The sequence below is a fragment of the Tigriopus californicus genome, chromosome 6 (assembly GCF_007210705.1).
Source record: "Tigriopus californicus strain San Diego chromosome 6, Tcal_SD_v2.1, whole genome shotgun sequence".
Lineage (NCBI taxonomy): Eukaryota > Metazoa > Arthropoda > Copepoda > Harpacticoida > Harpacticidae > Tigriopus > Tigriopus californicus.
The window spans coordinates 7,234,945-7,255,461 of NC_081445.1; the positions used below are offsets into that span (position 1 = coordinate 7,234,945).

The following is a 20,517-nucleotide window of genomic DNA, read 5'->3' on the forward strand; positions in this document are numbered from 1 at the left end:
TGACGAGAGGGCCACTCAAGGAAAACACAAAAACTCCGAGTATGTTACAAGACGACGAACAAAATCAATCGGCTGAAAATGTGCTTCATAACATTTTGAAAACAATACGACAATTTGCAATTATTTCAGACTAATGCAAAAGGAATTGTCAAACTTTTCAAAACAGCCAAAAATCCCTTAACGAGCTTGCAGGAAGTAACTAATTCGAGATTTTTGCCATAATGTTTCCAGATCTGATCTCCCTGTATGCATGTATGAAGGGTGGATAATTTGATTCGCCTCTGAGAGGGTGTGTTTAAAATTTGTCGCGGGATCGGTTATTTGGATTTTCTGGGTTAGGGCTCACATGTTTTTGGAAAGCAACTAACGATGACCTTTGTCAATAATATTCAATAAATGCTTTTACATTTAGATAACGTAATAGTTTTAACAGGGGCCATGTAAAGATAAAAAAGCTTCTCAATTAACCTCAGGCGGGATGAATGTTTTTTAATGTTATACCGGCGAGTTCTGGTGGAATCCTGGTGGTAAGATTATTGCAAGTGATGAATCTTTGGACTGCAACAATTTAGAGCTTCCTCGCTTGGGACAGATCGGTGGTTCGAATCCTCACTCCAACCTCTCTCAAGGAACAGATTGACAAGCAAATTAGTAAGGCCACAGTTTTGATTCGCCATCTGTGAATTATTATTCTACTTTGAAAACAAAGATGCCAAATCTGGGGAGACAGGTATTTTCTTCTAAATCACATCTGCCATTAAAAAATTGAATGATTTATCTTAAAAGCTCTGTCCAGATACCCATGATTCAGTGAAAATATATTTCTTTGGACAGAAATAATGCGACTCTCAGAAAGATATTTTTGATATCCATCATTCGAGTAAATGATAGAGGATGGTTTTGTAAAAGTATGGTCTTAAATGAATGCAAAAAAATAAAAGCAAGGTTGTATGATTTTCATTATCAGCTTGAATATTCATTTACAAAGTGAACATAAAGTTCCTGCCCATTGATATTGATATTGTTACGATACTTAAGGAAAACTGGATCCGGGTTTTAGGATCAGCAATGTAAAAATGTCTAATGGAGAAGTAGAGGTCTTAGTTTGTCATCTTCAAGGTCTTGATCTGTCCATTGCGACAATATATAGGCCCCCCTCTCGTTCAGTAAGCTCGTTCTTGTCAGCTCTCAAATTCATAGGAAATGAGTTGGACCAGTCAGTTTGCTCAAAGGTTTTCTTTGTAGGGGACTTCAATTTTCCAACGAGCGTTGTAGAGTGGGAGGCTAGTCCAGATGGGTATATTCCCGTATCGAAATCGACGTCTCAGTCGTTCGAAAAGCTGGAGGAATTTGCGATCTTGCGCAATCTCTCTCAGCATGTTGGTGTAGCCACCAGAGCGAATAGCGTTCTTGACTTGTTTCTTTCCAATGACCCTGATCTGATCCAGTATGTCCATGTGACACCTAGTAATCTGTCAGATCATCATGTTCTCGAGATAGGGTCGACCATTACTCAAAAGCCGGCGTGCTCTAGAGTAAGACCGGCCAAAAAGGTCGGTCTGGCTAAGTTCAAGTTTAAAGATGAACATTGGCCGTTGATTATAGAAAGGTTAGGGGAGCTTGATCTTATTTCAATGCTGAAAAAGGAATCGTCCATAGATGTAGCCTTAGACAAAATGATTCTAGTTTTTGAGGACGTCTGTTCCAGTCTAGCAATCTCTGAATGTGTTTCACAGGGCGGGGCACATTCTAAAATTCCGAAGTATAGGAAGAATTTGTTCAAAAAGAGTTGCAAACTAGCAAAAAGGCTCCAGAGCACTTTGAATCCAGTAGTTGTGGCTAGCCTTCAAAGAAAGTTGGATTTAATCCAAGGTAGAATTAAGGCCTCCATTGAGACAGATCAGTTGAACAAGGAAAGTAGAGTTGTTCAAGAGGTGAGGTCGAATCCGAAGGCGTTTTTCACTTACGCAAACTCTAAGAGAAAGATTAAACACCCTGTAGGGCCCTTTGAGGTCGATGGGGAAGCCATAGACAATGTAGGGACTATGGCCGACATACTTGGAGATCAGTTCTCTAGTGTGTTTTCAACTCCACTGAGTTTAGGAGCAACAGTCCATCGCCCTATTGATGAGTTTGTTGGGACTGGCAAGGCTTGTCAAGCTGAGCATTTAGATGATCTTGTAGTCACAGATCAGGATGCTTTAGAGGCCATCAAGGACTTGAGACTCTCGAGCTCCCCTGGCCCTGATGGAGTGACATCTCAGTTTCTGATGAGATGCTCACAGGTTCTTGCTCCTGTTTTCTCGTACTTGATGCGTTGCATCTTGGACCAGGGCAAGTTCCCCTCTTCTCTGAAGGTAATCGTCGTTTTGCGCTGCATCTATCTAGAATTAATAAAACATCAAAGCCATGAACATCCAGAACTGATGGAATATGTAACCGACAATGAATTTTGTCATGATTCTGTCGAGGTGTTTGATATAGTTGACCTGATGTGGCTTTAACGATGCTAAGTGGCACAATATGACATACAACACTTTCAGGTGAAGATATAAATAAAGGGCCGTTTTCGACTTTTCGAAAAACTACCGAAAAATGGATCATAGTAATTAAAAGTGTGTTTGGGTACGGGGGGTCGGCAGTTTGAATTTCGCCCGACCGCGAAGCCAGCCATCAGCAACGTCCTTATACCACAGATCATACCTTATAATATTTCTAATGGACAGTGTCCTGTCCATATCATCAGTTTAATTCTCCATATGTTGGCGTGATTAGCGTGTAAAAGTCTCCATGAGAAAGGTTGGGGAAGAGAATCAAACCAGGGAACTTTCATATCGAAGTACACCAGTGCACCACGTCTTCTCCCATACAAGGGTGACTTCCAAAGGCAAGATTCGAACTCTACCCCTTGCAGAACTATGTCAGTCTCTATTAGGTAAATCAAGCCACTCAACTATCAAAGATCCTTAACTTAAAAGCGTATATATCCTGGGTTCTTTCTGAGCATGCTATGCTTGAGTTCTGAAATATACTTTTAGGTAACATGAGGTCCTGCAGGTTTTGATAACTAAGTCCTTCGACTTGTCTCTCCAAGTCTTTTTAACTGAGGCCTTCAAGGCCCCTACATTCTCATGAGGGGTGGCACAGGCTCTTCTCTCCACCACGCCCGAAATACCATAGTCCAAGGGGTTACCGTTTGGGCTAGAGGGGGGGGAGGGCCACATTGACCATGGCCAAAATTGGGCCAAATTTTCCTGACACCACTCCTGAGCTCTTTGCCTTGTGTCCAGGGGCACCATCATGCTAGAATTTATAATTGCCCTTTGGATAATTGGTATCTAGCCAAGGCTTACCAACATTTTTCATGACCTCCAGATACTCCTTGTTCCCGATTTTAAGGCCCATTGGGAACTAATTGGAGGGCATCTTCTTTCCATCTGAGGTAACCACACCAAGCATCACACTAGATGCGGTATGCTTGGTGGTATGAATGGGGGGCACCTCATCAATGTGGTAGGCAAGATACCTGTCGTTCATGCTGTTCCTGGGTTGGTCCACGGTCTAGAGCTTCTTATCAGAGAAAATACTGATTATAGACTTGTCATGTTTCATCCAGGTGAGTAGCCTCTTTCACTTGATGACCCTGGTTGCCATGGTAGTCTTTGACAGAAGCTGACGACGTCTTCGAACAAAGGAAAAGGCCCCTAAGTCCTTGACAGCGTGTCTGACGGTCTTTAAATTGACCCCAAGCTTCTTGGCATGCTTCCTCATGCTGGTTGTGGGTGACTCCTGAATAGCCTGCTGCAGGTTGTCCAAAAACTACACCGTCCTCTCCTTGCCATTGCCACTACAGGCTTTCTCCTCAGGTCTTTTTCACCACCCTTGAACTTCTTGATCTTGGAAATTAGATCCAAAGAGCATTGGACAATTCTAGCTATTTCAAGGTTGCTCATTTGGGCGTCAAGAAGTCCCGATACCCGATTTCTTTTAGCCTCCATTTTAGATGGCCACATCAAAAATACTTTATTTCCGAACTGCTCAGTCTTGTTAGCTCTTTCTATTGAAATGATCAGAAAGATGAGACATTTGCATCCTAAATATGATAAGGCCTTAAGAATGATTTCACGATTCCCTTCCTCGCACTGTATGGGTCCAGTTTTGAAAGCGAACCTTTCGTTCCCTTTCAAAACTATTTGTAGCCCTCTTTAGGAATGATAGTTATTTTTTTGAATTCAAACAGTCCTAAAATTCGAAGTTTTCCTGCCAGCATGTTACACTAATGAAAATTGATGCTATATGTTTGCTTAGCACTGCATTACTCCCATTCTTGGCCATTTTCGTTTAGCTATGCCAATGGAAATGCATAACATCAAAAATATTTTCTTTCAAAATTTGAACTGCTTCAACAGTATCAATCCTATCGGGATAACATGCCTCACAGCTTTTTTAAATTTGAAACTTGAGAGGTATTTTTAAAAAGTTAAGATTAATGTATTCAAGGCGGGGATTTCGAATCCGGACAAAGCTAAAATATCATAGATTAGTTGTTGTTTTTTTTGTTTGAATTTTAAAGTTTGAAGCTTTAAAGTGAAAGGTTATAATTCGTTTATTTATTACCTTTCAAACCTTATGTAATATTTGGTCAACCAACGAATTTGAGTAGGCAGACCGAGCTAGTTCTTGAAAGTAGGGTTGATCTGGAATGCTGTCTAAAAATTTGTCCAAGTCTGACTTGAAAGATGCAACCGGATCAACTTCCCTACGAATATTAGAGGGAAGCAAGTTGAACAATGAAGGAGCCCGAGAAAGAAGAGACGTGGACTTCATTGTTTTAGCTGGCCTGGATTTTCGAGGTTACGTTACAAATTGAATTTTACTTTTTCAAAAATCAAACGTAAGAAAACTAGTTTAACTTTAAAATGTCTTCGAACACGTTTCAAAATTTAATCTTCTACAAAATTTGATTAAATGTTTCAAGAATTTTCCAATCATTTACCGTCTTTTGAAATGAAAACCGACTATTGGCATCAGTACTTCTTCTGGAGAACATATTATTCTGATATGTTGCGTCTGAAACTGAGATCTTTTCCTGGGCTCAGCAAATAATTGTTTACTCATTTGCTACCATTACACAAAAGTCCATGATGGAAAAACAGTATAAGAAATTCTCAAGCTTATCAAATTTCCTTATTAGAATCCTGTGCCTAAGTCATGGATGGATGTGTGGAGAGTGGTAAAATTTGGTGCAACATACTGTACTCAAGCTAAAGGAAGATTTCACTCTGAGTCAGGTCTTATAATCAAGCGGAATTTGAATGAGAAGATATAAACAATAAAGCAGTGCAAATATAACAAGATTTGAAACCACAAACATATTGATTGTTTTTAAAAGTAAGCACAATTTTCAGCCCTGATCTTCTTTCTTCAGGACATATGAAAAATAACGGAAATTTCTGTTTAGATTGTCTAAAAGCTCCAAGTTTCCCCAGTTGCCAAGAGAGGAACGAAAATTAAATGCCACTCTGGGGTATGAAAACAGGAACAGATAACGAGTAATAATTGGGTTTTAGGGTCGTTCCAATTACATCATTTTAAAATGTGATGGGATCACAGTTCCTTTTTCAAAAAAAAGGAACGAATTACTGTAATTTCGTTGGCTTCATTTATTAAATGAATGGATAAAAAATGCAAATTGGATAAACACATCCGACAACAGGAGGTGGTTCATTTGTTTCACTACGCTATAGAGATAATACGATCTACGACCATGAAGGTTTTGCTGAATATGCTGATTCGCCAGTGTGATTGTTTTACTGACCAAAAAAGATTCCTGTAACTGACTTTCTGCATAAGTAGCTCATTATCGGCACATATCTTGTTAGATCCATCTTGAAATGAGCGATTTACAGCACAGAAGAGTTTGCTTGAATTTTCAGTTTGCTTAGCGCAGAGGTAAGCAAAAAGATGATCACTCTGCTTATTGTTGCATTAAAATCCGAATATAGGAAACTCCAAAAGTTACAGAAGGGGTTGTCATACCCGTATCGTTTCTGTAATGCCTTTTCGAGTTGATTATGATACAGCGTAATGCCTAATGATTCTAATTAGTGTATTAAGTAATATTGATCCTCCAAGTTTCTTTTGATTGGCTTGAAAAATATTGGCATTTTTTGGTTTGAAAAAAAGCACAAATTTCTTGACAATATCTAATACATTTGCCCCAAGAAGTTACTAAATCCGGATTCTTCATCTTAGGCTAGTTCTCATAACCAAATCAATTTATGAAGCCAAAAATTTGCTAAAATAAAAATGTGCTTCTTTCAGCATTGTTTCTATCACTGAGGTTTCTAGAACAAGATTTCACTATTTTAGTACTAAGACCTATGTAATTATTCATTAAATCAAAAAAAAATAGTTTAGTTGATAGCAAGTTTTAATGTTTTAGTCGATAATTGGTTGATTTGTGAATTTTAAAGATCTGAAAAATCTCCCTTGAGAATACCCGCGAAATGCGAAAGGAATTAGGAGTGCGATCAAACACATCGGTCCACTACAGCAAAGCCATGTCAAATTACAAATGCGTCCGACCACGGAAAGATCGCAGAATAGAAGCTAATAATCGCTGTGAACCAAAGGTTCACGGACAACACCTACAAAATTAAGGCGATGTTGCAAAAGCAACATAAGTCAGCAACATTGTATCACAGCATTAAGACTTTGTGATTTTAAACCTACCGTTTTAATGAACCCTGACTAACCCTAAACAGAAGACAAGTTAAATATAATGTTTTCATTCCCTTGATTTGTTATGTTTGGCAAATGTGGGAAAAAGTTATGGTGCGTCTACACGGCAAATAATTCGGCAAATAATTAACCATTTTTTTTTTGGTGCGGACTTCCTTACCGCTACCGGGATTGGAATCCCAGCAGTTCAAGACGAGAAGATTATTTATTATACTTGACTTTTATTTATATATATTATTTGATCGACCAACGAATTGGAGTTGGCTGATCTGGCTAATCCTTGAATATAAGGTTGATCCGGAATTTTAGTCAAAAACTTGTCCAAGTCTGACTTAAATCTTGCTACTGGATCAACCCCAACATAAACCCTACGAATATTTGAGGGCAGCAAATTGAACTTTGAAGGAGCCCAAGAAAGAAGAGAGTTGGACTTCATTGTTTTAACTAGCCTGGATTCTCGAGGGCTTGAAGGTGCTCTCAAAACGCACATTAAGCCTCTACGGTCACTACAATTGACCCTAGATCCTGGGTTGGGACAAAGCTCATTAATGCTTTTGAAAACGTACAATATCAGATACCTTTCGTACCTTCTCTGAGTACTGTACAATCCCAACCTTTCTAACCTCTCCCAATACGAGAGCTCTCTCATATCTTCAATGTTCCTAGTCAAACATCTTTGGACCTGCTCGAGCTTTTGCAAACCTGCTGAATTTTTTGGATTCCAAATGGGAGAGGCATATTCAAGATGCGGCTGAACAATCGACTTGTACAGAGTTAGCATCGTGACACTATCTCTGGACTTAAACGTGCGATAGATCCAACCGCATGTTTGAAAAGCCTTACCAACTTTCAACTGGATATGCTCATCAAACTTTCCATTATCTTGGAGGACTACACCTAAATCCTTCATGGATGAGACCTGCTCAATGTCCTTACCTTCATCATCTAATAGACGTGTCTAATGGCGTCGACCCAAAGGTCATTGAACGGAATTTCATTCCATTCAAGGCCATGTTACTCGCAGCAACCCAGGAATAAATTTGGTCTAGGACCTTTGCCAGACAACCAGAATCCTGACCATTCCTACCAACTACCAATTTTGTATCATCAGCATAAGAAGAGAAACTGACATTACTACTACAAAGCTCTGAAGCGGAGCAATGAAGATGATGAAAAGGAGAGGACCCAAATGGAGCCCTGAGGGACATCATGTATGTCACTAAGGGATCCCTCAACCTTAACTAATTGTTTCCTACCACAAATGAAACTTCTTAGCCAATTGAGAACCTTGCCTTGGATCCCAATCTCATGGAGCCTGTTAACTAAAAGGCCATGATCTACCTTGTCAAAGGCCTTGGCAAAGTCGAGATAAACTACATCGACTGATTCATGGCTCTCCAGTCCCTCAATAACCTGCTCTATATGCTCAATCAATTGGGTATCCGTGCTAAATGTGCTCGGACCCATGCTGCCTAGGAGGAAGGACTTCATGTAATACAAGAAATTCAACGAGTTTGAACTTCATGATCTTCTCGAACACCTTCGCAATATTCGAAGTGAGAGAAATTGGCTTGTAGTTACTTGGAGTGACTTATCTCCCCCTTTGAAAATTGGAACAACATGAGCTACTTTCAGAGAAGAGGGGAACTTGCCCTGGTCCAAGATGCAACGCATCAAGTACGAGAAAACAGGAGCAAGAACCTGTGAGCATCTCATCAGAAACTGAGATGTCACTCCATCAGGGCCAGGGGAGCTCGAGAGTCTCAAGTCCTTGATGGCCTCTAAAGCATCCTGATCTGTGACTACAAGATCATCTAAATGCTCAGCTTGACAAGCCTTGCCAGTCCCAACAAACTCATCAATAGAGCAATGGACTTGTGCTCCTAAACTCAGTGGAGTTGAAAACACACGAGAGAACTGATCTCCAAGTATGTTGGCCATAGTCCCTACATTGTCTATGGCTTCCCCATCGACCTCAAAGGGCCCTACAGGGTGTTTGATCTTTCTCTTAGAGTTTGCATAAGAGAAAAACGCCTTCGGATTCGACCCACCTGTTGAACAACTCTACTTTCCTTGTTCAACTGATCTGTCTCAATGGAGGCCTTAATTCTACCTTGGATTAAATCCAACTTTCCTTGAAGGCTAGCCACAACTACTGGATTCAAAGTGCTCTGGAGCCTTTGACATTGTTTGCCATTTCACAAGTATTTCACAAACATTTCTCGATTTGAACATGTTTAAAGATTGTTTGCCAAGGAGCAAATATTTCATGGACGACAGCATCCCCTCCATCTCTTCGAACCAAGTTGTCGATTTTCAACCAGTACATAACTTAACTCATTCGATCCATTATGGTTTATAACAAAAAAATGTATTGATTATGGTTCATTTTAACACAGGATCTCCCCAACTTAGAGTATGAAGGGGCCTGGGATTGTCAATTAATGTTCAAAGTCATCAGATGTCATCCCATCCCCTCTTAATGCAGTAGTCACACTTTCATCTCCTATCGAGGATTGAATGATTGAATGATGGTCGATCAACCAACCAACATAACACCTTTCTCCGGAATCCGGATTCATCCCCTCCCGTCCAGACAATGGAAGTGTCGACCCCAGTAAACCCACCCACCCTGGGCCTGTCCTCGGGCTCAGCCCAGTCCCGGACCCGGCCCCTTCTTTTACATCCGCCTGTGAGCAAGACTTGAGCGAGCCAACCCAAAGCTAGATGGATGGATGGAATGGATGGATTCCTTAACCTCATCTAAAGAAGACTGATCCGATTCAAGTTGGATCAGATCATCAGAGACAACGGAATCATCGGCCCATACCTGGAGGCCCTTGGCCAACACACACGGCTATGATCGGTCCTCTACGTACATACACCCTTGAGACCCCAGCCTCCAGACCAGTCAGCCACTTTTGGCTGCTCTTTCGTCCATTTCCCTGCCCGCCAATTTTAGCCGTGAAAGCCAGATCAGTCGGATCTCAACGGATCGAGTCCTACCCACTGACTGATTACCTTAAAGCTGCCCATGACTATCACCTTCCTTGTCAAATGCCGTCTGTTCTTGTGGTTGGGTCCTTATTCGTTCTATAAAACTCAACTCTTTTTAGTCAATGCCATCTGTAATGTTAACTGCATATAAATATCTAAATTGTCTTTATCATGTTTAATGCTCTACCTATATTTGTGTTTACGTTTCTGACATGACCTTTGGACTATATATCGTTGTCATATTTCGACCCGTACTCGGCTATTTAATAGTTTATGATAGCATTGGAGAGCTGTTGTCCATTTATTCACGATTATAATGAGTTGGAAAATTGGTCGGGTTTTCGTTTCCAAACAATTGGTTTGTGAGTTATAGTCAAAATGAATTTCGAAAACCTTTCGAAAACAATTTTTTTATTAAAAGTGCATCATCAAGGGGCAAAACATGCCTTTAAATAGTAATCGGTTTCAGCCAACATATGACCGCACAGATTGAAATTGGCAAAATAAAGGACCTTTTTGGAAAGCGAATCATTCTCATCATGATAGTGCCCATCGGTGATTTTTCAAATTTCATTCCTCAGTTTTCCCTATGTTCATTATACGTATCATCTTATTTAGCATGCATAACATAAATATTGAATGAAAAGCCCATTGGAAATGATACGATCACTTGCAAGTTCATCTGATTAGAAATCTACATCAAAATATTTGTCAAACCGTTTTGATCGGGTAGTTTCACGTGTAGACGGCTCAGAGATGAACTGTTTGTCAAATACCAAACATTTCCGAAATTGTTAGGCAAACTTTGTGAAAGAATGTTTCTCGTGTAGACGCACTATAAAATAGCAAAGCCACTCAAAAACGTCGACTTTACAACTCACAACAAGAGGCTGTAAGTACACTCCTTTAACTTTTAAATGCCTTCAAATCGTCAGTCTTTTTCAAACAAAATCTCCCAAGTTATTTCTTAAACTATTATTGGCTGAGAAATTTTGGAGGACTTGAGCCCAACTTTTTGTTTCAGCAAACAAAAGACTCGCACAAATGAAGTCACTATTTCAGGAATCCTTTACAGCCAAGTTGGGTGGAATAAATGTCGTTCCAGAGATTTGGAAAAAAATAAGCGAATCAGGCTTTTGAACTGAAGAGCGAGTGACGGTTCAAATGACTTTTGTCTCCTGTGCTTTTAAGTGTATTAAGAGACTTATTTTATGTACAACTGACTGTTATGATAACACCTTTAAAAGCCTCGAGAGCATAGTTGAAACACACTTTGAGACATTCTTATCACCAGGGACTTTGAAGCTCATTTAGAACTGTCAGAAAGTTACTTTTTCAGATTTGAACATGAACAATTGAGCTTGATAGCTTTAAGTCCAAGTATAGTCATTTTTTTAATAAGTCATCTCAATGGACCTAGAGATTTAACTAGCAATATTCTTAAACAAAAAATATTTGACTTTGTTCGCTATATCGGTGAAGCAATAAACCATGTTACGAATTTAAAATTGATAAAGTATTATATGGCCCTTTACCGCATACGGATTTTTTTTTGTTAACTTTATTTTGGTGAAGGCATTACTGTCTGTGAGGTCATAAGAGAAAAAAGTTGAAAAACCCTGTTTAAGAAATCTTATACCAGGTAATATCATTTTAAAAATGAAAGGCAGAGGTTTTGATCACCTTTTACTATTGACACCATCAAGGAGCAACGTCTTAAGGTAAAAAAGAAAATCTGCGTAATTTTGTTCATAGATTTAAAGCTTTTTATCTTTGGGATGCTTTTGGACACTTTCGGACCCTTGTTGAGTCACCCATGGCGTCCTTCCATTTTTCTGCTTGGTATTGTCTACTGTTCTAGTGCTCTAAATATTGTCTAGTCCGGTCTCCGATAATTAGCGGTAAGAAGTCTGCTTGAGAAAGGTCAGGGATGAAAATCGAACGTGGGACCCGTCTCATGGTAGGAATGGGGTAACCACTCCGCTATCTCTCCTCACCATTAAGTACCTAGAGTCTAGACGCAACAGAACACAGAAAAATAGGCTTTTTGGAGCAAAAAACACCCTGCTTTTGATCAGCCGAATACTGGATTGAACTGCATATTCGACAGTACAATGCATCGGTTCTACTGTCTTAAAATGCCATTTTTTCAGGGGCGCTGAACATCCAATGGCTTTCGATGGAAAAAAATTATCACAACAAAATACCCTCACAACAGATACATCTGTTGTCAAGGAGCAATTTATATAGCTACTTTTTCGATGCTCATTGCTTTTTTGCATGAGGTTTATAAATACGATGCTTGAAGAAAATCAAATCTTTGGCGAGCTTGCCATTTTACGCTTTCGAGCTACATAAGAAGACTTTAGGCTTGCCCAAGCCTTTCTTAAACAACAGGGCATAAAGGGGCAAACGACTTTAAGGTGTTGAACTTGAGACAAAAAAAAAGTTTAACTATTAAAAGATAAGAATAACAATAGATGTGAATTTCATCGGTGAATACGTACTTTCTCTTCCCTATTGACTGTAATTTTTTTTTCCAGCCACTCCTGAAGAAGAGCAAAAAAACAGAAAACTGATTTTCATGTAAGAAAAAGCTCAAAAGGTAATAACTAGGGTTCTCAAAATCATGCATAAAAAAGGACCTTAAGATGAGAATAAAGATGCAAGAAAAACAAGCCCAGGATTCGTATAAGGATGTAAATAAACTTCAAAGATGTTTTATATTGTTATGGCATACTGACTATCTTAAGCAAAAAAATGTGAAGTTGGACACAAATATAACAGTAAGAGTATGCTTTGATTCCAGTGGATCAGCATCAGAACAGTAAACAAAGACTAAACTTCCATAACAATCACAGGTATTACAAGTAATACAACAACTTTGATTTGTCCTTGGTTTGCATGCATCAACCTTTAATGCTAGTGGTTCTGGAATGTTGGCGAATGCACAAGTGAAGGATACATATACCTTACTATTTGTGCGATGGTACATTGTTAACGTAGTAAATAGTTAGTCGATTGCGATAGAATCATACTCTGAGCGCCTAATCGGAAAAAGAGTCCCAATATAATTGCAATTTCCTTACCTTGGTTACAACGAATCGACCAAACTAGTACATTTTCACTTTTCAAGCCTCTTAAACTAAGGTTATATTCCCATTTTGAGAACGTTAGAAGCTACAGTTTTGAATTGTTATGATGAATCGAAACAAAAACACGACGTAGCGTTTTTTTTCTTGTCTCGAACCGTAAATCCTCAATGGTGTAATTACAAGGGCAAGAGAGATTGTCCTTCCATTCGTACGAAAAAAACGTCGTTAAATCCTAGCAAGGTCATATTTTCGGACTCATTAGGTATGCCTGAAATCCAAGTTCCGTGGTCGTTTCTCTCTCTCTCTCTCTCTCTTTCTTCTTCAATGACTGAAAATCTGATCTAAGATGGGCCCCAACCACTTCCCACAGATTTCCGTGGCAGATGTGCGATTGTCCATCTATTGATCCGAGTTGAATCCCACTTTGCCTTTTTCAATCAGAAGTCGCAGAACATGTCTGAGTATATAGTATATATCCGTGTTGTCTTTTTATTTCGGCTGACTTCTTCTGCCTGGGAAAGTTGGCCTCGTCTTCTTATTCAAGTGAAAAACTGAAAATGTTGAGCGCCTCCGCTGTTTTCCCCACAGCCAAATTGGAGGCAAATGTATTGAGTAGCTAGATTTGGTTATCAAATTTCCCTTTCTTTGGACAGTTTACTTCCCTCGATCAGAAAGATGATGGATGCTCTTTCGATAAGACAACTTGGAATCAATCGCCAATGCCAAGCGACTGGCTCGATCGAGTGAGCTCCTTCCACTAGCTGGATCTGGTGAACGGCTTGTCAAGTTACTAGCAAAGCAAGCAAGGATGGGATTGAGTGTACATTAGAAAAGTACAAATCATTCCATGATTAATCCTGAACAGAATATATGGCGAAGGGCCAAAATAAGGAATGAGAAGAAAATGGTAGTGTTGGCCAGGAGTTTACCCAACCCAATTTGCATTCGAAATATTTTCCAGCAACTTTGATACAACTAAAGTCTTCTTTCTTCGTTCAAGGAGCCTGCTTGAGCTGCTCCATCCAGCAAGCCAGCTTTTGAGGTCTCAAATCCTGGAGACGGGCACAATCTTTGCAACAGAAAACGTTCTCTCCGTGGAAACTTGAGCGAGAGAACGTTGAATCGAAGCATCCGAGCCAAGTCACGGAATCGGGGGCAGAGCGAGCGACCCAATGTATATCTAGACCCCAGTTCTACGACACTTGTCCCGAGTAATGTGTTGTCCTTGACAAGTGGGTATTTGGTTGCAATGAGCCTCTTTCAAGATTCTTTCTGTCCCGGGCCGCCCGAGGCTATTCTCTATAGCTTGGCCACTGGCCATCATAATGCCAATGTTCTTCTTCTTCAGCGACGTCATTGGCGTCTTACTCCTCGTCTTTCTCGTTCTACTCCATCTCGACTGGCTCCTGGGTCGGCGTCATTGTGCTCATCAAGTCTTGGTGTTGACCGTCGTCCTGCCTGGTCCTGCTCGTCGAGGACGTCTTCGCATTCGACAAGCCAGCGATGGACACTGGGTAGTGTGGATAGTGGACTGGGTTCTAGTGCTTCCTTGGCTTGGACTTGTTCTTCGTTTGCCTTCTCTTCTTCCTTCTCCCCACGAGGAGCCTCGTGCTCAGCACCCTGGTGCTGGGTGAATGAGTCGAGGTCCAAGCGGTCCAAGCGCTGGGTCCGAGTGACACAAGGAAAGAAAGCGAAAGAGCCAACCCTCGGACGTTGGCTGTCCGAACGACCGAACGACCAACCCACCGTCCGACCGTCCGACCGTCCGAGGGAGGAACGCACGAACGGACGGATAGAAATGCGAACACGAGCTGACTGACTCCTCGCATAGATGGACGTTGCTGTTTTCCTCCTTGGCTTCCGTCTACTTGAGCACTACTACGTACTGTATATAGATACGCATGCACGCACGAACGAAAGGACGGACGGAGGGACGCAGGCACCGGGCTAGGGTGCTTGGATTTGGACATCAGGATAGAGCTCCCTCCCTTCTTACTTGGGGACAGGCACCATGCCTCAGAGGTAGCCAGAGGAACGAAGGAACGAAAGAACGAAAGGAGGAACGAGTGAAGCAACGAACAAACGAACGAAGCCTAGAACGAACGAGCTAATGAAAGAACGACGGACTGGGAAGTGAACGAGCGAAAGACCGACGAAGAAGATGGAACCCACGGAGGAACGCTCGATCGAAAGAAGACCGAACGAACGAAGGAACGAGGGAAGAGAAGAAGAGAACGACCCAGCACCGTTCGTTCATCAAAGCCAGTGTCCAAGCAAAGGGAAGGAAGACGAGTGGAAAACAGAACGAATAGAGAAAGAAAAAGAGAGAGAGAGAGAGAGAGAGAGAGAGAGAGAGAGAGAGAGAGAGAGAGAAAAGAGTGCGAAGGAAGAGAGGACATGGGCAGAGGAGGAAGAGGAGCGGTAGGAATTTAGAATGTATTGGAATCTTACTGACCACTGGGCAGGTTGCATTCGCAGTTGGGCTGCAAATGTTCAGAGGAGCGTTCACTTTGCTGTCGTCCAAGGGATGGATGTTGGCGCTCGTGAGGAAAGAGCTGCCAGGGAAGGTGGCACCAACCTAGAGCCCGAGTGAAAAGGAGAGGGGAAAGACGACATTGTATGTGTGGAGTAGTAGTAGAAGTAGTAGTACTACTAGTAGTAGTAGTAGTAGTAATCATAGTAGTAGTTGTGAATGCCACTGCACGCAGCTCGTTCGGGGTACACAACTAGTAGCCCGTTGAGGTCTCGTAGCAGTACGTCTTGTCGTTCTTCAGCTGAGAAAGACGACGTTTCATACTCATAGTAGTAGAAGTGGTGGTAGTACTAGCAGTAGTAGTTTACTACGAGTTGTAGTAGTTGTAATGGGCAATATAGAGTTAACATTGAACCTGCTGCTCGAGTAAAGGAACGGGGAAACAAGAGGACGAGCGAGGAAAAAGAGGAGAAGTCGTTCGTCCAAGTCGTCCGAGGAAGGGAAGGAGGACGACGAGGACGAGGTGGTGGTGATGGGAGTACTACTAGTAGGAGTGATGATGGTGGTGGTGGTGGTGGTGAAGTTGGCTGTGGCAATGGTGGTGGTGATGGTGGTGGACTGTCCAAGAGGTTCTGACCGTCCGTCCGACCGAGAGGAACACAACGACGGAGGAAGGACGGTGATTGTAGAAAACGCCGACGACGCACGAGATTTCTTGAGCACTCACTGGGTGTCAGTGAAATTTTTGGACTCAGTCTCAAACGCGAGAACCTTGGAATGGAGCCTAAATTCAGAGTGATCCACGACGGCGTCTTCTGTTTCGTCTGCTAAACGAAGAACCAGTGTCCTTTACGAGATTATTTGAAGCCTAGCCAAGAAGATAGGCTCGTGCCATAATTAGGGTTCAGCAATGCCCATCAGATCCTTAGCTATCCCAGGTTCACTGTGACGTGGTGGTGGTGGTGGTGGCGGTGGTGTTGGTGGTGTTGGACCCGGGGGAGGAAAAGGAGGAAGAGGTGGAAATATGCTCGTGAATAAGGTGCTGCTTTCAGTGGAGGACAGGGGGAGGTGGAATCAAAATGCGACCGAACCATGTGCCATATAACATATAGCAACTACTTCTATTACTACTACTACTACTACTGCTACTACTACTACTACAACAACTGCAACGTCTACTACAACGTCTATTACTAGTCAGTCACTCACTCACACATTCGCTCATTACTCAATCAAACAATCAAACACATTACAAGTACTACTACTTGGACTACTACCAAGCAACCTACCAACCAATCCTACAAAGCTACCATTCCTCACGCCTTACCACAGAGAGCATGCAATTTCAAACGAGCGACCATGACTTCAGATCAAGACTCGGGCCTGGATCAGGAGGATTGCTGGCCAACAACGGAATGATGGGGGGCTCTAACGTCATGCCTCCCACCTCGAATCACCTGGATCAAGAAGAAGGCTCTTCCGAGGACATTTGGGACTTAGATAGCCACACTGTCAAACGATACAGTGTCATCCCCACCACGCCACACTTTGAGTATGGCAATGGGGCCTCCATTGGAGGCATGTTAGGTGATCATGGGAAAGGCGGGGAAGGGCCTCTCATTTGGTCAGAGGATGACAGATGTAATGGGGGCATCAATAGTGTCGGTGACCTTCACCGGACACGCTTTCGTCCCAGTTATGCCAATTATGGCAGCCCACAGCAACAACAGCAACAACAACACCAACACCATCAGCCACAATCCCAATCTGCTCTGCACCATGGGCACGAGCACGTTGCCCCGTCGTTGTACGCCCCCTCTTCCCATTACAACGTGAGTAACCCGGCTTCCGTTCCGTCGCCCTCCACGCCCAAGTGGCAATCATCTGGGGCGCCTGTGTCTGACAAAGAGGAAACCAAGAAATCAAAATCATATCAGTGCAATGCTTGTGACAAGTGGTTCACGAGCTCCGGTCATCTGAAGCGACATTACAATACTACCTTGCACAAAAATGCCATGCGCCACCGTGCGCAATCTCATACTAGTGCGGAGGGTGTATCCCCATCGTTAAGTAACTACTCGACCGCTACGAACAATTCAATGTCTCCACACTGTTTTGACGAACACAGTATTAATAATCAGAAGAGTTTCGATTGTACTCCTACCTCGCTCCACAATAACAGCAGCCACTTCAATCCTTCGCACGATCTACTTCATACCTCAGTTACGTCACCGAATGTTCCTATTAGCCCCTCTTCGTCATCACCCAGTTCGAACCCGGCCACTCCCACGACCGGGAACGCCACTTCCAATGCCGTGACCCCATCCTCTGTGGGTTCCAATCACATTGGGCCTGAGAGTGGAAGTGGCAATGTGCAATCCACGCACCTCGATGGAGGAGAAAACGCCTCGAATTTTTTCTTTGACCGCAGCAATAGCAACGAACCGCAACAACAACAACAACAACAACAACAACAACAGCCATCCCAGCAGCAACCCACCATGCAAGACTTGACCTTCTCGCAGCAAGTTCACATGAGTACAAAGCTAGCTGCGAACCGATGCAACTCTACCAACTCGTCATTAGCCACCGAATATAATCAAAATATGAAAGTGCAAATGAATTCTCAAACCTCCCACCCTTGTATATACACTCCCCCTCCATCCAGACCTTTGTCCAATATGAATATGAATCAACAGCAGCAGCAACAACAACAACAAAATAATAATTCCTCCTCCCAATCGTATCTAAGTGCCAGCCCCTCACCCCAAGTAAGCGGGTTGTACGCCTTGGATCCTTACCACCATTCTGTCAACACAAACCAGCAACAGCAACAAGCCCTTCATCTGCAGCAGCAGCAGCAGCAACAACAACAACAACTTAGCTCTACGGGAGAGAGTGCTTCGAATCTTCAGTCCCTCCAGACGAGAACCGATGCCCTGCATTCAGGCCATCATCAGTCCTGTCCACCCAACAATTATTCAGAAAATATGCTCTCAGCCCCATCGGACATGTATCACGTGCAATACGGAAGTTATGATTATGGTAACATGGACGAGTATAACTCGACCGCCGTGTACGGCATCAATGCTGGAAATGGCACGGGATATGGTGGTGCTCAGTTAGGTTTGAATGCGGGTTTTACGGGGAACATTGATGACGACTATTCTCTCATGGACAAACTCAACCCGCAACAAAAGGCTCTCGATGTGAAACCGGCCATGTCCGGGCAGGAATCTGCATCACATGGGAGTCCGTCGTCAAATGACGCAGGACTAGGAGAGTACAAGTGCAATGACTGCAACAAAGTGTTTACGAGAATCTGCTATCTCAAGCAGCATAATAAGAGCTTCCATAATGGAGAGAAACCGTACAAGTGTGGACAATGTGGCAAGAGATTTCCGGTGGAAATGCTTTACCAGGTAATTATTAGACATCTTTTACGTCTAAGCCTTTTTTCATTTACTGCATGCAGCTCTCACTTTTGAAACGAGATGTCGTTTTTGGCAATTATCCCCGGTTGTTCCCACCACAATCGGACATCCTCTTCACCAGTAGCTTAACCATTTAAAGAGACTTTCATAAAACGAGTTATTATACCTGACCAGGAAGTCGGAGGCGATAAGTGTGATTTGAAGTTAATTGTGGATGATCTGATTTCAGGAGCACCTGGCAAAGCATGCAGGGGACAAGCCCTACAAATGTGATGTTTGTCCGAAGCAATTCAACCACAAGACAGATCTCAGGCGACACATGTGCTTGCACACTGGAGAAAAACCCTTTTCTTGCGATGTTTGCGGAAAAGGGTTCATCAGAGAAGATCGCATGATAAAACATTCAGATACGCATAAAAAGAAGCAACCGTTGATGATTCAGTAATTGAGATCTTGTTGACATATTGACTAAAATAATTGAAACTGAGCTTAATAAAACAAGTTACGAGTTAATCAGTTGGCTTTAGTTATGATTAGATTTACATAGAGGCTTGGCTCGCGAGCCAAAATCACAAGAACCAAACGCAGAATGTCTCCTCAATGGACATGATTAGGCTATAACTGAATCATAATGCGGTAAAATTTTGAGCTTGCCTTAAGTGTCTTTTCTTTAAATTCGACGAAGTGGCGATTCACAGCTCATAGATCAACTTGGGACGTTTACACGTCCCAAGTAGTTTTCGTCGCAGTTTATTTTTGTTATCGATGAAGGGGTTAGTATTTCTAAAAACTTGAAAAGGAAAAGATCGGAGGGGTGCAAGAGCTAATTAAAACATGATTTCCTGTTAGAATATTAACAACAATGAGTTTAATTATCAGTAATGATTTTAATCAACAGCAATCTATTGTATTCGTTGTCGCCGTGTGGATTTCAGCTGTACCAAGGGTATGAATTGAGTGGGCCTGGGATTGATGGAAACATTTATCCAATACCAATTATTTTGTAAGAAATTATGAACCTGATTTAAAATCGATTCGAATCGAAAAATATCATTCATGTGATGCCAGATCAATGTGGATGAGTAATTACATCACTTTTTCGAACGGTTCCATCTGTTGTAAATAGCGCAAAAAATGGATTTCAAGGAGTCGCTGTATTCGCTCCTCGCCTCATAGGGCGACCAAATTTGGCTAGTTGCAATTCTTCTCGGTGGATTATTTTTTTACATTTTGATGCTGAAATTCCCATCTTAGTTTTCTAATTGAATTGTATATTGTTTTTAAGCTTTTTATTGACAAATTTGACCCCAAAGAAAAGAGCCAATTTGCTCGGTTACTCATTGAAATTTTCTCGGTTTGGTGACGCTTGATCGTGATTGGAGCGATTCTTCCTACGAAGCGACGAAGTCTCTCACAGATCGCAGAAAGTCCAAACTGTGAGGCTGTGAGGCTGTGAGGCTTGAATTGTGCTGTCAGTCGCATTTTTATCGACACATTGTGCGAAAATATGTGTCGTGTAACTGTACCAAAGAACTGATCATGCAAATGTGACCTACTCGGCAAAATGATTCGGGAATCGAGGCTCTTTTTTATATTTTGTGCCATGAATAGGACTGACCAACCTTGCACAAAAAATGGTCGTCATTGACAACATAATTGCATTAAAAAAAGAACCTGAATTTACGCAAAATGATGCAATTATAATTGCGCATCAACAAGCTCAAGAGGGTTTCAAAGTCTTTCATTTCAAGCAATATTTCAGTGGAAAGGTTTT

At 42.0% G+C, this 20,517-nt stretch overlaps 1 protein-coding gene across 1 annotated transcript; it reads left to right on the plus strand.

The window, feature by feature from the left end:
- The first annotated feature begins 15,888 nt into the window (after positions 1–15,888).
- Positions 15,889–19,256, plus strand: LOC131882645 (myb-like protein AA). Its single transcript, XM_059229859.1, has 2 exons — positions 15,889–18,731; positions 18,973–19,256. The coding sequence occupies exons 1-2, from the start codon at positions 16,647–16,649 to the stop codon at positions 19,186–19,188; spliced, it is 2,301 nt and encodes a 766-aa protein (XP_059085842.1). The 5' UTR covers positions 15,889–16,646; the 3' UTR covers positions 19,189–19,256.
- Positions 19,257–20,517: the final 1,261 nt, after the last annotated feature.

Excerpts from the sequence above, each read along its gene's own strand:
- LOC131882645 (XM_059229859.1), top strand. The coding sequence starts at position 16,647 with ATGCAATTTCAAACGAGCGACCATGACTTCAGATCAAGACTCGGGCCT. Across the intron at positions 18,732-18,972 it reads CGGTGGAAATGCTTTACCAG|GAGCACCTGGCAAAGCATGC; the intron begins GTAATTATTAGA and ends ATCTGATTTCAG.